The sequence below is a fragment of the Phodopus roborovskii genome, unplaced genomic scaffold, assembly GCF_943737965.1.
Source record: "Phodopus roborovskii unplaced genomic scaffold, PHOROB, whole genome shotgun sequence".
NCBI lineage: Eukaryota > Metazoa > Chordata > Mammalia > Rodentia > Cricetidae > Phodopus > Phodopus roborovskii.
In genome coordinates, this window is record NW_026126469.1 from 7,534,378 (window position 1) to 7,549,094 (window position 14,717).

The window sequence follows — 14,717 nt, forward strand, 5'->3', positions numbered from 1 at the left end:
TTCCTAAGAAAACAATTTAAAAACCTCCAGCCCTCTCATTCCTCCATGAAACCATCTATCTATACAAGCATCCTGGAGAGCAGGGAAAATAAAACATTTTGAGAGATGAGATGGCTTGTTTGTATGTATCAAGATAGACTGGCCTTTGGGCCAAGTTAATTGGGTCCTCTCCTATATGTGTGTGTGTGTGTGTGTGTGTGTGTGTGTGTGTGTGTGTGTGTGTGTATCTTATGCATATTTGACCTAACACTATTTTGAGCTATTTATAATTGGCATATTTTGTAAACACTTTTTAGTATTTATGGTTTATCTAGACAAGGTTTCTCTGGCTGCCCTGGAACTCACTTTGTAGGCCAGGCTGGCCTTGAACTCTCTGAGATCTACCCACCTCTGCCTCCCAAGTACTGGGACTAAGGTGTGCACCACCACCACCTGTAAGGAGTATGGTTTTTCTGCCAGCTGCCTGGTCTTGTCCCACCGCCGCGCCAGCCCCAATTAACACACTGAGACTCTGTATTTGATATAATGCTGTTGGCCAGTTTCTTATCGGCTAGCTCTGTCTTAAGTATTAACCCATTTCTGTTAATCTACGTATTTCTATGTGCTTTCATCTTACCGGAGAGCCGGCTGGTGTCCTGCTCTCTCCAGACTCTCCATCTTGACTCCTTACTATTTCCTTACTACTTCCTTACTACTTCTGAAACATATTCCTTACTACTTCTGAAACATATTTTCAGAATGACATCTCCCATCAACCACCCAGCTGTAAACAGCATTTTTAAAGGAACACATTATCTAGCTGAATTTTTAGATCTTTCTTTACCCAAATCCTTTAAATACAGTGGCCCTGGCCCGCACCTGACCACGCCCATTGGTGGGTGGGGATAGGGGTAGATGTGACTTAGGAGAACTAGGTCTGGGATCAGGAATCCTGGAGCTCTCTCTTGCTTCCTGGATGGAGAGGGAGAGCATCCGGAGGCATCCTTGGGACTGGAACCTGCTGGCGTTCATCTGTCTCTGTTGTAAGTTATTTCTTCCTGAATAAACATCTATTCAGTCACATGGTGTCTGTACTAGGGAAGATTTGATGGTTGGAGAGGTTGGTCCTTTTCCCCAAAGAGGTGCAACCACTTGGGAGATAAGGAATCTGCATCGTCTTCCATTTCTCTCCTGCCTGCTGCTCCCCAGGGCCTGCTTCACCCTCTCTCCCAACACCTGCTGACCACCAGTCCCTGCAGGATTCCTGATAGACTGCCATCTGTGCAGAGGGCACACTTGGTGGACACCACCAAAGGACACCAGGATGTGCAAGTGAATTCATATTCAGAGCCCTTCCCCATGACTTATCAATTATGAAAGCTCAGCTGATAGCTTAGGCTTCTTTCTAAGTAGCTCTTATAACTTAAATTAACCCATGTTAATCTATGTTCTGTTATGTGGCTCAGTTATTGCCCATGCATCTCCTGGCCCTCAGCATCTCCTAGCATCTCTGCCTCTCTTCTTCCCAGTATCCTCTGTGCCTGGAAGTACTGCCTAGCTATTGGCCATTTAACTTTTTATTAAAAATATCAAATTATTAACACCAATCAGAATGACATATCTTCACAGCATACAAAAACAGATTATTCCACAACAATCATGCGGCTCAGAGGACACACGCCATTTCTGTCCCTTTGTGTGTCTGTCTCCCACTTTCTTGAGCACAAGTCACCTACATGTAGGTCAGGGCTGTAAAGCAATGTATGTGCTTTGATTTGATTCTAAAGAATGATTGACAGAAAAGCAACCATCTTAGCATTCATTCATGAAAGGAAAAGCTATTCTAAGGAGGAAATGGGGAAGACGGTGAATTAAACACTTGTGAGTCTTATTGACTCCAAATCAGCAAGCAGGACAGCATGAACGAAGAATACCACAGATGGAGAAAGATGTGCATTAGCCGTACGCTTTGATCAGAGGAGAACATGGGTGTGGCTAGCCACGTGCTGTCTGCCCTGGCCAGTTACGTGAAAAGCAGAGGCTTGCTCGGCACCCTTGGAGGTTTTGCCCTTTTCATTGCACACTCCTGACACAGTGCCAGCTTGTATGTTAGTACCAAACTGAAGTCCCATACATTCTGCTATTTTTAACCCTCTGCAAACACTCCTGTTTCTCCACTTTGCAAAGAAACGAGCTCATTAAAATTCTGCTCTTCTGTGAGAAGAGATTGCTGTTCTTTGCCCCATTCTTCTGCCTCTCTACACTTATTGTCTGCCTTCCTGACTTTAAATGGATAATTTATGTGAGTCCATTAAAACAAAAAACAAACAACAACAACAACAAAAACAGCATAAAAACAAAAGCCTGGGACTATGAGAGTAAAGGCACTTGCTCCCAAGACCTGAGTTCAGCCCCTAGAGTTCCCATGGCAGAGGGAGCCGTTCCCACAGGTTGCTCTCTGGCCACCATATGTACACTTTAGCCCCCCCCCCCCATGCACAAACAGAAGAATAAGTAAATAAATATAAATTGTTATTTAGAAAAGAAAAGCTCTTTGCAGTGGTTGCCCTTTATTTAGCAAGATCTGTTTAAAGGGATTGAGTGATTCCACACAGCACGGTGAGAGCCTGTGGACATCAGAGGTCCACCGGCTCCTGCCTGCCGCACCCCTGCACACCACACTGTGCTCTGTGAGCTGTGCTGCCTGCCGCACCCCTGCACACCACACTGTGCTCTGTGAGCTGTGCTGCCTGCCGCACCCCTGCACACCACACTGTGCTCTGTGAGCTGTGCTGCCTGCCGCACCCCTGCACACCACACTGTGCTCTGTGAGCTGTGCCTCCTCCACCATTGCTGTCCTGAGCTGTCCTGAGCTTGGTGCTATCTGATAGCACGTCAGTATCCAGTGCTCTGCCTTTGTGGGTGCAGGCTCTGACCCGTGTCTTCCCACTCTCTGAAGAGCTATTTTCAGGGTTTCTTGTAAAACAGATGTGTCAGCAACACATTTCCTCAGTTTGTCTTTGACTGAGAAAATATTTCCCTTTCAACCTTTCAGAGCTAATTTTACTGAATTACAACTTTTCAGTCACTGTTTTTGCTTTTCCCTCTGGCACTTTAAATACTGTTCCTGCTCTGCTTGCATGGTATTTGAAGAAGTCTAATGAACATCCCATTCATTGTCTCCATCTGTGTCTCTGGTTTTTCCTCTGGCCTCCTTTCCACTAGGTGGAGTCCGATGTTTCTCTGTGTGGGTTTTTTATTTGTTTTGTTTTTAAGCATTTATTTTCTTGGTAGCCTTTACTCTTCTCAGAGCTATGGTTTAGATTTAGTTACTGTTTATTTCTTTTCCTATTTTCGTTTTCCTTCTCACAGTTCCAATATGTGTTTTATTCTTTGGGGCCTTAATGTAGTTCTTGTGTAGTCTGTTCTGCTTTTTTTGTTGTTGTTTTATTTTGTTTGCTTTTCAGTTTGGACATGTCTATGGACATCAAGAGAAGCTCCTAGAGTCTGCCCTCTGCTGTGTCTGGCCATTGATGAGTGCATCAAAGTCTTTCTTCACTTGTGAATCGTTTTTTCTTTCTAGGTTGTCATTGCATCTTCGAGTCTGTGTGCTTATCTTATACTCTTCTTGCTTGAGTACTTCTCCTCTCAAACCTGTCTGTGTTAATTACTTCACATCCCGGCACTGCTGCTGTCTGAGTCTGCTTCTGTTGCTTGCTGCATCTTTTCAAACTGCATTGCTTTATCTTCGCGGATGTCTTATAGTTTTGGGATGAAAGCTGGACAGTAAGCAGACCTTCACATTTACAGTTTTAATGTTTATCTGGTTAAAAGTCTGTATGTATTGTTTGCTGTAGCTGTAATGTCTGAGGCTGGAATTTCCTTTATTTTCTCTTCTTCCTTCCTTTCGGATCGCCATAGAAGCTGCTTCTTGAGGAAAGTCTGGGACACTCATTTTCACCAGTGTTCTTTAGTTGACTTTTACCTGTTGAGCTCCTGTCCCTCCTAGTGGTCACAGAGTGTTAGCTATGCTTTCCTGTCCCACAGCCATTCTCAAGTAACCAACAGGGAGACTTAAGATTGCTTACAAATGCTCAGCCAATAGCTCAGGCTTGTTACTAGCTAACTTTTACATTTAAATTAGCCCTTTTTCTTATCTAGGCTTTGGTGCCTTTTCTCATAATGACATGCCCGTCTTGCTCTCTACATCTGCTGGCGATTCTAGACTCTGCCTGCCCTTCTTCCTCCAATCATTCTCAGTTTGCCTTTCCTGCCTAACTTTATCCTGTACAGCTATTGGCCAGTCAGCTTCATTGTTAAATCAATCACTGTGATAAATCAGCAGAGTGTCCAAAAAGATTATTCCACAGCAGTCAGCCTTTCTCTCCCAGTTCCATACCTGGGGCAAGAGGGTGGAGTTAGCGTCTCCAGATCAGTGAAGCGCATGAAGCCCCTGACCGTGGGCTCCTCAGGAGCAGGTGCACTAGTTTCCCAGCAGCTTCAGAAGCTCACAGTCTCACAGTTCTAGAGGCTGGGCTGGCAGGGTTTTCCCCTCTGAGGCCAGCCCTTCTCCCCTCTCCCCTATCTCTGGTGGATCTTGTTAGCCAGAAATTCCTGGAACCCAGAAACTTCATTTTCACACAGTGTCTTCCCTGTGTAAGTCTATATCTAGGTTTTCTCTTCTCATGGGAAATTTGTCCAGTCAGAGGTGCATTTGTTTCCAGTGTGTCCTTATTCAACTGATTAGTCTGCAAAGACTGTATTTCACAGGCTATCAGTCAAGTGGGTGTGAGGCAGCCCTGTCCATCACAGCAGGCCTGTTGAGAAGAACAAACTTAAGGCCCAAGAAAGGAGACAAAGGGTTTTCAAGCAGACAGACTTGGTTAGCTTAGTGACCCCAGTTTATTAAAGTGACGGTGATTGTGAAACTTCCACAAAGCCATGGAACCAGTGTAGGCCGACCCCTTCACACAGTTTTGGAGCACACAGTGGGAGTGGACCAGTCCTTTCCACACCAGTCCTGTCATGGAGAATGATCACAACAGCCATGTTCTCAGTTTTGATCAGTAAGTTTGTTAAGCATGCAGCCAGCAAGAGTAAATGAATGTCATCAAGGTGGCATTTAAATCATCCTATACAGACAGCTTAAAGCTTACACTGAGGTCAGGCCAGGAGCTCAAGGCAGGATGCAGAGGCCATGGAGGATGCAGCTTACTAGCTTGTGCTTCATGGATTTCTCAGCTTGCTTTTTGTTTTTGTTTTTGTTGTTTTGTTTGTTTGCTTGTTTGAGATAGGATTTCTCTGTGTAACAGCCTTGACTGTCCTGTAACTGGCTGGCCTTGTACTCACTGAGATCCACCTGCTTCTGCCTCCCGAGTGCTGGGATTAAAGGCTTGTGCCACCACCACCTGGCTCAGCTTGCTTTTTAAAATTATTATTACACTTAGGTTTTTAATGTTTTTAATTGAAATATAATTTCATCACTTCTATCCCTTTTCTCCCTTGAACCCATCCCATGCCTATTCTCCATTCTCAAGTTGATAGCCTCTTTTTCTTTGATTTGTATTTGTTACATACATAAATATGTGTGTGATACATAAATGTGTAATACATATGCAAATTGACCCACTGAGTCCATTTTTGTTTGTGTGTATGTGGTTTCAGGACTGACCAGTCTGCACTGGACAACCAATAAGGGGCTCATCTCTGGAAGAGGCTAACTGTCCTCCCGGCAGTCGATAGATGCACGTAGTCCTTTGTCTTGGGGTGGAGCCTCGTGTTAAGTTTCCTTCCACATTAACATGTCCCTTGTGCCATACATTCTTATTTATGCAGCCATTTCTAGGACAGACTGTTTCACAAGAGATTCCTGGTATTTTGGCTTTTATACTCTTTCTGCCTCCTTTCCCACCATGTTCCCTGAGCCACTGATGCAGGAGCTGTGGTGTAAATGTATCATGTGGAGCTGGACTCCCTGCCATCCCTGGTCTCTGCGTTGAGACCCACTGTGGTTCTCTGTGTTGTCTCCATTTGCTGTAAAGAGAAGCTTCGCTAGTCAGGGGTGGAAGATGCACTCGCCCGTTTCTAAGGATGAGATTGTAGAATGCAGTAGGCACCAGGCTGGTGTAGTGGAGTGTCAGCTTGCTTTCTTATAAAGATCCAGGACCACAGCCAGGGTGGCACTGCTCCCACGGGTGGTTGCCACCCACATTAATAACTAAAGTATAGCAACTCATAGTTCTCATTGTTTAACCTGAATTAGGTCTTATTTCTTGGGACAAAGTATAACTTTTGCTAATTGTTCCATGTGTACCGAGACTTATGTCATGCCTCTGATGTTATGTATGGTATAGTCCAGCAGGGTACTCCAAACACAGTAGGCATTTCGAGTTCATGTTTTCATCTCATAAAAAGTGGTCCTGTTTTAACATGACGTGCCGGTCTGCCCTCTTGCCTCTTGCTTTCAGGGAGGGTGTTCATGTCAACCAGGAATTGCTTCGGATTCCACCATCTGTTACAGAGCAGTTCATCGAGCTGCTGTGTCAGTTCAGTCCGGACCAAGTCATAGAGACACTGCAAGTCCTTGAGTGCTACCGTTTGGAGGAAACCATTCAGGTAAGGCCTGCCACATGCACAAGTCCCTGCAGAGTCTCCCCATTCTGGGTGGGCAGAGACCCATGTGTGACATTCCTTGCAGAAGCTGGGAAGTAGTCAGTACTGACACCCCCAGGTGGATCAGCTGCTTTGAAACAACACTTGACCATCCCTGCAGTGATTCAAGGTTCATATAAATTCTAACTAGCAAAGTAAGCCTGGGAAAGGGAACTCTGGCAGCTCCTGTCTGCAGACAGTGAAGGTTAAATAGTACCGAGATGCCGTGAAGTGCAGCAGGCTAAGTAACAGTTCAGTAGATTCAGCATGCTGCTTGCCTTGAGTTTCTAACTTCTTTTCTTCTGCTTCCTAGTGAGACAGAGACAGATAGATATAGAGAGGCTGTGGTGTGTGTGTGTGTGTGTGTGTGTGTGTGTGTGTGTGTGTGTGTGTGTGTGTGTGCGCGCGCGCATGCGCGCGCGCGCGTGTGTATGCATTTTGAGGCTAGTATGTTCCCCTTTTAGATATGCCGTTATGTCTTCTTTTGGCTCCTATCAAACTGTACCTGTACTTTCTGCATCCACTTTCTGCTGCCTCCATACTTCAAAAATGTTGAGTTATGAAATATCTCAGGCACTGAGGGATATGAATGGTATCAAAGCCATATGTCCCCACCAAGTAAATTTCAGTTCCAACTCCATCTTACTTAATTTACAGATAAAGTGCCTTTCTCCCCTTGCTTTTCCTCTGAGGTCACCATCAACCAAATGCTCGGTGTGGTTTTATCCACATCCATGGTTTATACTTATAAAATAGACAATAGTTTTACATGCTTTAAAATTTATATTAATGGTGTCAAAAGGCACATGTTACATTTCAAATCACTTTTTCTAGTTTTTTGTTTTGTTTTTGTTTTTCCCAGACAGGTTTTCTCTGTGTAGCTTTGGCTGTCCAAGAACTTGCTCTGTAGGCTAGGCTGGCCTGGAACTCACAGAGATCTGCCTGCCTCTGCCTCCTGAGTGCTAGGATTAAAGATGTGAACTACTACCGTCTGGCTTCTTTTTAGTTTTTAATTAGTTGATCTTACGTTTTCAGTGTAATGATGATTGAGGTTTCCACTAAAGGAAATTTGCCAATTTGCTTTTTTTTTTTTTTTCTTTGTTGAAAAGTGTTTAGGGGTTTCCAGGGGTTTGGGGTTTTGTCTTTTGTTTTTGGTTGTTTGTTTTTGGTTGTTTTGTTTTTGCTGTTATCATCAGAGCTGCAAGTGTGTAGTCTTGTGCATGCATTCATGTGCCTGCATGGCTTCTCATTGGAAGTGGCCTTTCCCAGGTATGACTATCTTTTGACTTTACATGACTTCCAAACATGAGCTAGGATGCATTCATAGGTGTCCTGTGATGCATGTGGCCTGTGTACCTCATGTGGGCTATGCCTGCTTACAGTGGCTAAGGGCAGATATTTTCAGTATTCCCAAGAGTTTCTGTTCTCATCAATATTTTTGGTACATGTTATTTCTTCACAGCCTGGATGAGTCCTAATTTTTTAACCTATACAAAACATTTCCACTCAGTATATTTAGTATGTTTTGTTTTGAGAGGATGATGGTGTCTGTGGTAGGCATTCACGTGGGTTCCATTTTCTTGCTAGGTTTTTGCCCTTCTCACTCACTTCTAGATGTTGTGCCTGATTTCTGCATCCCTTGTCATTCGCTGACTGTGGATTAAAAGTTCTCCATTCTGTCCGGTGCATCTTTAACATCTTCCTCTGCTTCTGTTTTGATTTATCGTTCTGTAAAATTTAAGCTACTGTGTTCCTGTTTTAATGACACAAAAGTTTTCCCTTCTAACTTCTTTAACATCTTATACTTTAGGCTTTAATCTCTCTGTAGGCTGATCAAGAGAAAGGGGTTATATCTTCTTCCTTACATGATGCTAAATGACCCATATTTATGATATTTTATGATCTTTCCTCACTGATTTAAAAGTTTTTAAAATTATTTTCTATTGTCATTGTATATGTGTAGTGTGTGTGTGTGTGTGTGTGTGTGTTTGCATGCACGAGTGCACTAGTGTGCCATAGTGCACATGTAGAAGCCAAATGACAACTATCAGGAGCCGTTCCATCATGGCATCTGGGGATTGAACTGAGGTCATTAGTTTTCAGGCAGCACCCGCTGAACCGTTTCACTGTCGTGCCCCCCCCCCCCCCCCCCCCCGTCTGAGTCAGGGTCACTATTGCTGTCCTGAGATACCATGACCAAAGACACTTGGGGAGAGAAGAGTTTATGTGGCTTACACTTCCTCATCACTGTTCACTGAAGAAGTCAGGACAGGAACTCAAACAGGGTGGGAACCTGGCGGCAGGAACTGATGCAGAGGCCATAGAAGGATGCTGCTTACTGGCTTCCTTCACATGCCTTGCTCAGTCTGCTTTCTTACAGAACCCAAGACCAGCAGCCCAGGGAAGGCACCATCTACAATGAGCTGGGCCCTCCCCCATCAGTCACTAATTAAGCAAATGCCCCACAGGCTTACCTACAGCTTAGTCTTATGGAGACATTTTCTCAGCAGAGGTTCCCTTCTCAGATGACTGTAGCTTGTGTCAAGTTGACATAAAACTAGCCAGCACACCCTCCCTACTGATTTTTAACACCATGTTGTGTTATATTAAACTCTACACATACACAGATCTGCTCCTTTGGTTGTCTTTCCCTACATACACACCACATTTTAGTCAATGCAGCTGTCTGTATAGGAATCCTTATTGTCTGGAGAAAGCCATGGCCCCTACCTGACTAGATGATACACCAGCAGCTCCCTGCCTCTTCCCAGCCCTGTGTCACTCTGGAATCACAATACTGAGTCTCTTTAGAGACCTTCTGCAGGTTTGGCAGTGAGAACTGCATCAGTGCAGAGAGAATCGACAGCTCTGTGGCACTGATGATGCACATCAAGAAATGTTTGCCTTTTAAAGATGCCTTTTGTGTCTTTGGTAAGAGTTTATGACCCTTGTTTGATCTTTTAAGACAGAGCCTCACTGTGTATCCCTGGCCAACCTGGAACTTGGTATGTAGAGCAGGTTGGCCTTGGACTCAGAGATCGCACCTCTGCCTTCAGAGTGCTGGGATTAGAAAGGCATGCACCACCGTGTTGCACCTCTTTTGATAAGGACATTTCATTGTTTGCTGCTGTGGCATTACAAAACAAGGAACTTTTTCTGCTGCCTTGCACTTAGCAACCAGCTCAATTCTTATTCAGTTCAATAGTTTGAGGGTTTCTACAGCCCAGTCTTGTTCTTAGGTGTCTGGCAGTGTGCCTTCCATCCTGTTTCTGATTTAAAGGGAACCAGATACTTTGCAGTCATTATGATGTTTATTATAGGATATTCAGAGATAATGTCTCTTAAGAAAATTCTGCTCCGGTTGGTTGTTTGGTGATGAAAGCATGTTGTGTTTTAACAAATGATTTTTCTACATTCCTTGAGATGTTTTCTCCTTTGATCTGTGCTGGCCGGTGTCAGTCTTTAGCAGTCTCGAGTCACCTAGAAAATAAGTCACTAGGCACATGAGTGAGGTGCTGTTTGGCCTGTGGGCACTGATTGGCATGGGAAGAACTATCTGGAGTATAGGAAGTGAGCCTTGCACTAGCAGGCATTTCTCACACTGCTCTACTTCCTGATTGGGGGTGAGATGTGAGCAGCCGCTTTCAACCTGCCACTGTCAAACATCTTCTCCATGGGGGTGGGGGAGGCTGCATCTTAGAACTGTAAGCAGGAGTGAACCCTTTTCCCTTTAAGTCGCTTCTCTTGGGCATTTCATCACAGCAGCGGAGAAAGAAACCATCACTGTGTGACACTTCAGTATTTCTCTGGTATTTGCTTGCTTTCATTTTCTGTATTTTCCTTCTTATTTCTGAATATACTCTATTCTTTTTACTGATTTAGATATTCTTAGTTTATTAATTTTTATGAAAATCCTATAAGTTAATATCTACTCTTTTTGGTCGTTTTGTTCTAAATGTTTTGTGTAGAATTACAACTGACATTTTCTAGCTTATAGCATTATAAGCTATAGCATTATAGCATATGCCTCATTCAGATGTGTGACAAATTTGGAAAACATACAAACGAAGGCATGAATTTGTTTGAAGTAAAACTGCCAGATGTTTACTATAAGACTCCACATGCTGACAGTACAGCAGGTACTGTGAGGACGCGGGTGACGTCACTGCTGTCACATGCTGACAGTACAGTAGGTACTGTGAAGACGCAGGTGACGTCACTGCTGACTGTCACATGCTGTACTGTACAGCAGGTACTGTGAGGACGCGGGTGACGGTCACTGCTGTCACATGCTGACAGTACAGTAGGTACTGTGAGGACGCGGGTGACGGTCACTGCTGTCACATGCTGTGCTGTACAGTAGGTACTGTGAGGACGCGGGTGACGGTCACTGCTGACTGTCACATGCTGACAGTACAGTAGGTACTGTGAGGACGCGGGTGACGTCACTGCTGTCACATGCTGTGCTGTACAGCAGGTACTGTGAGGACGCGGGTGACGGTCACTGCTGTCACATGCTGTGCTGTACAGCAGGTACTGTGAGGACGCGGGTGACGGTCACTGCTGACTGTCACATGCTGACAGTACAGCAGGTACTGTGAGGACGCGGGTGACGGTCACTGCTGTCACATGCTGTGCTGTACAGCAGGTACTGTGAGGACGCGGGTGACGTCACTGCTGTCACATGCTGTGCTGTACAGTAGGTACTGTGAGGACGCGGGTGACGTCACTGCTGTCACATGCTGTGCTGTACAGTAGGTACTGTGAGGACGCGGGTGACGGTCACTGCTGTCACATGCTGTACTGTACAGCAGGTACTGTGAGGACGCGGGTGACGGTCACTGCTGACTGTCACATGCTGTACTGTACAGCAGGTACTGTGAGGACGCGGGTGACGTCACTGCTGTCACATGCTGTGCTGTACAGTAGGTACTGTGAGGACGCGGGTGACGGTCACTGCTGTCACATGCTGTACAGTAGGTACTGTGAGGACGCGGGTGACGTCACTGCTGACTGTCACATGCTGTGCTGTACAGCAGGTACTGTGAGGACGCGGGTGACGTCACTGCTGACTGTCACATGCTGTGCTGTACAGTAGGTACTGTGAGGACGCGGGTGACGGTCACTGCTGTCACATGCTGACAGTACAGTAGGTACTGTGAGGACGCGGGTGACGTCACTGCTGTCACATGCTGTGCTGTACAGCAGGTACTGTGAGGACGCAGGTTCAATGATGGCTGTCAAGTGTGTTTGGTGTGCTACACTCTTTGTACTCTGTAACCTTTCTTCCCTAGATTACACAGAAGTATCAGCTCCATCAAGTCACTGCGTATCTATTGGAGAAAAAAGGGGATGTTCACGGCGCCTTCCTCCTGCTGCTGGAGGTAGGGTTTCACTGTGCTTACTGTCACACTCTGTCTCTGTCTCTTGTGTCTCGAGGTAAGCTGCAGACAGAAATATGTTTTATTGTGGGGCTCATTGAGAACAGCCCCATATTTATTTATGGCCCCATTATAAAGTCATCATGTATATACATGAAAAGGCTCCACAGTTATAACATTTGATGAAGATTTTTTTAAAAAAATACACATATATGTGCAGAGCATGTAAAGAAAATAGTGATCATTACTATCTTTGCTTTATATTTCAGAGAAAACCACTTGTGCGTTCTTTCAACATCTAGTATGTTTTCTTTGGTTTTTGTAGTTTTTTTCATGACACTATGATGCTTTTCAGGTTTCTCTTCTAATATATTTATCAGTGATTTTGTGTTGTGTAATATTTAATTATGAGCAAACAAACTGTCATTGTGTCTCCATTCTCTTGATTGACACCTGGCATACTTGTAGATTTGGGGTCTTCAGGAATAAAATTGTTTTCATTACTCTTGTGCTAATGTTTCTTGCAAGGACTATACCATTTTAGTATAAAGTTTAAATTATTCCTTTCTTGTTAGTATATGGGGTTCTCTCAATTTAAAAAGAAACATTCCTTATTGCAAAGATGGTTGTAAAGTATAAAATTCACTATTTTAACCACTTTGGTAGCATGTAAACCATTCGGCAAGGCCAAATATGGTCACATTGTTACGCATCTGCCAGCATCCACCTGCAGAACTATCCCAGCATCCAGGTTACAGTAGCACACATATGAGCTAATGAGAGAGAAGAAGTGTGGATCTGGAAAGCTATCTATCATTTTATCATGATATAAAGGGAATGAGACGTGGGGAGGGGTAAATACTGACATTGACTTATAAACTGAAAATCCATAATTCAAAGTTCTATGGCTTTGGCTTCCAAGGCACTCAAGAAAAGGAGTGAATTTTAGATTGTGGGATATTGTAGGATCAGCTCTGATGTTTGTCAAGAAGGCTTTGTGGGTATCAGTTAAGGGAATAAGAATTTAGAAGTCAACAGAGCAGCAAACAATGCTGCTGGATGTTAGGGAAAATTCAGACCCGAGGCTGGGACTTGTGCAAGAGGGTAGACTTGTTGTGTCCTTTGTTATAGCTGTGCAACTCACCCATTTTGTATGACCTGGTAAGAATGTCACACCCTCATCCAAAGCATGACAAATGGAACCCCTAGTACTGCTCTAAGGGACATCAGTGGTGTCTGGTCAGTGGTACAGAGAGGCACACATGGACAGAATTGGTGACACTCGGTCTCTTGCAGCCATTTCTACATCTTGAGCTATGTGGACAAGAGTCACTGCTGAAGGACAGCAGGAGAACATAGCATTTGTTTGTCACTTACTCACATGTGTATACCCGTGGGCACATGCAAGCCACAGTGTTCACGTGACGGTCAGAGGACAAGCTGCAAGAGTCATTTCTCTCCTCCCACTGTGTGGGTCCCAGTGATGAAACTCGGATCATCAAGGCCTGGTGACAGGTGCTGAGCCGCCTCACCAGCTGTTTCTTTGAGGTTCATCTCTAAAATTTGTTAACGCAAGTATGTAGTGGGTAAAAAAAATGTAAAGTGTTTTGTCACCTCTGTGTTTTTACCTCCTAGAGACTGCAGAGCAGACTGCAAGAGATAACACGGCAGGGTGGAAGTAAGTTCTTGGATGTAAAATGCTTTTCCTCCACTAACCTCATGTTGTGAAAATGTTATATAACACACTGCCTTAATTTAGTAATACCTGCACTTACTCATTTTCATAGTTACCCTTATCTACTTTAATGTGGATTGCAGTTTTAGTGGTTTTTGAGGATGCTTGACAGGAAGCCATGCACCTCTGTGGTGAGATGAGGTTAGCTGTGCAGGGAATGTGGTACCTGTCACTGTCCTGTGGTCATCTCCAATTGTACTTGTAAACGTATGACTTGATTGTGTGAAGGTCCCTAACTAACATGCTCAAATTTGGTGTGCTATGCCAAACAACAGCAGATCAGAGCTTCTGGTCCACTATAGCCCCCAAGCAGTAAATCTGGAGTGACTGACACAGATATATAAGCTTTATTGTGTTCAGTGACATTTCATTTTTAAAAAGTATGGTGAAATAAGAAAAAACTACCAAAAGTATCAATGGCAATAGATATTATCATACTGCAATTCACACTTCACCACCCAAGCAGACCCTTTATCCCCGTAGGCAGCAGCACCCCCAACAGCGCCTCTAGTTCTCTCCAGCATTCACTTTGAGTTTCCCTGCTGCATAAGAGGGAAGTCCTAGTGTGATTGGCTCAGTTCCCTTGGTGTACCGCTTTTAGGTTCATAAATGTTGGAAAACTTGTCAGAATGGGCCTCTAACACTGCAGTGTTCCGGGTGTGGGTGTCTACCACATGTGTTTACCCTTTAGCAGACCCTTGGGCTGACCTGCCTGTGGTCTGCTGAGTAATTCCGCTTTGAACACCCTTAGAATGCAGATATTTTGGGGCTTCTCTCTTTCATGTCTATTGAGTATAGAACCGAAAGTGGTATCCCTGGATAAAGCAGTCATTTTAAAAGTTCCTTTGTGCACCCAGGGCGTCCCTCATGCCTTCCAGGCAGGTGCTCTAACCCTGTTTCTAGGGTTCTCCGCAGTGTGTGAGGTCGGTCACACCACATTCTCACTGGTGCGTCATCCTTTCTCCTCCTCC

At 44.5% G+C, this 14,717-nt stretch overlaps 1 protein-coding gene across 1 annotated transcript in view; it reads left to right on the plus strand.

Moving 5' to 3' along the window:
- Positions 1 to 14,717, plus strand: part of Vps8 (VPS8 subunit of CORVET complex) — a 205,575-nt gene that overhangs the window by 122,774 nt on the left and 68,084 nt on the right. The window contains exons 36-38 of the mRNA XM_051191188.1: positions 6,447 to 6,594; positions 11,925 to 12,014; positions 13,647 to 13,689. Of these exons, the coding sequence (XP_051047145.1) occupies positions 6,447 to 6,594; positions 11,925 to 12,014; positions 13,647 to 13,689 (281 nt within the window). The remainder of the gene's footprint in view (positions 1 to 6,446; positions 6,595 to 11,924; positions 12,015 to 13,646; positions 13,690 to 14,717) is intronic.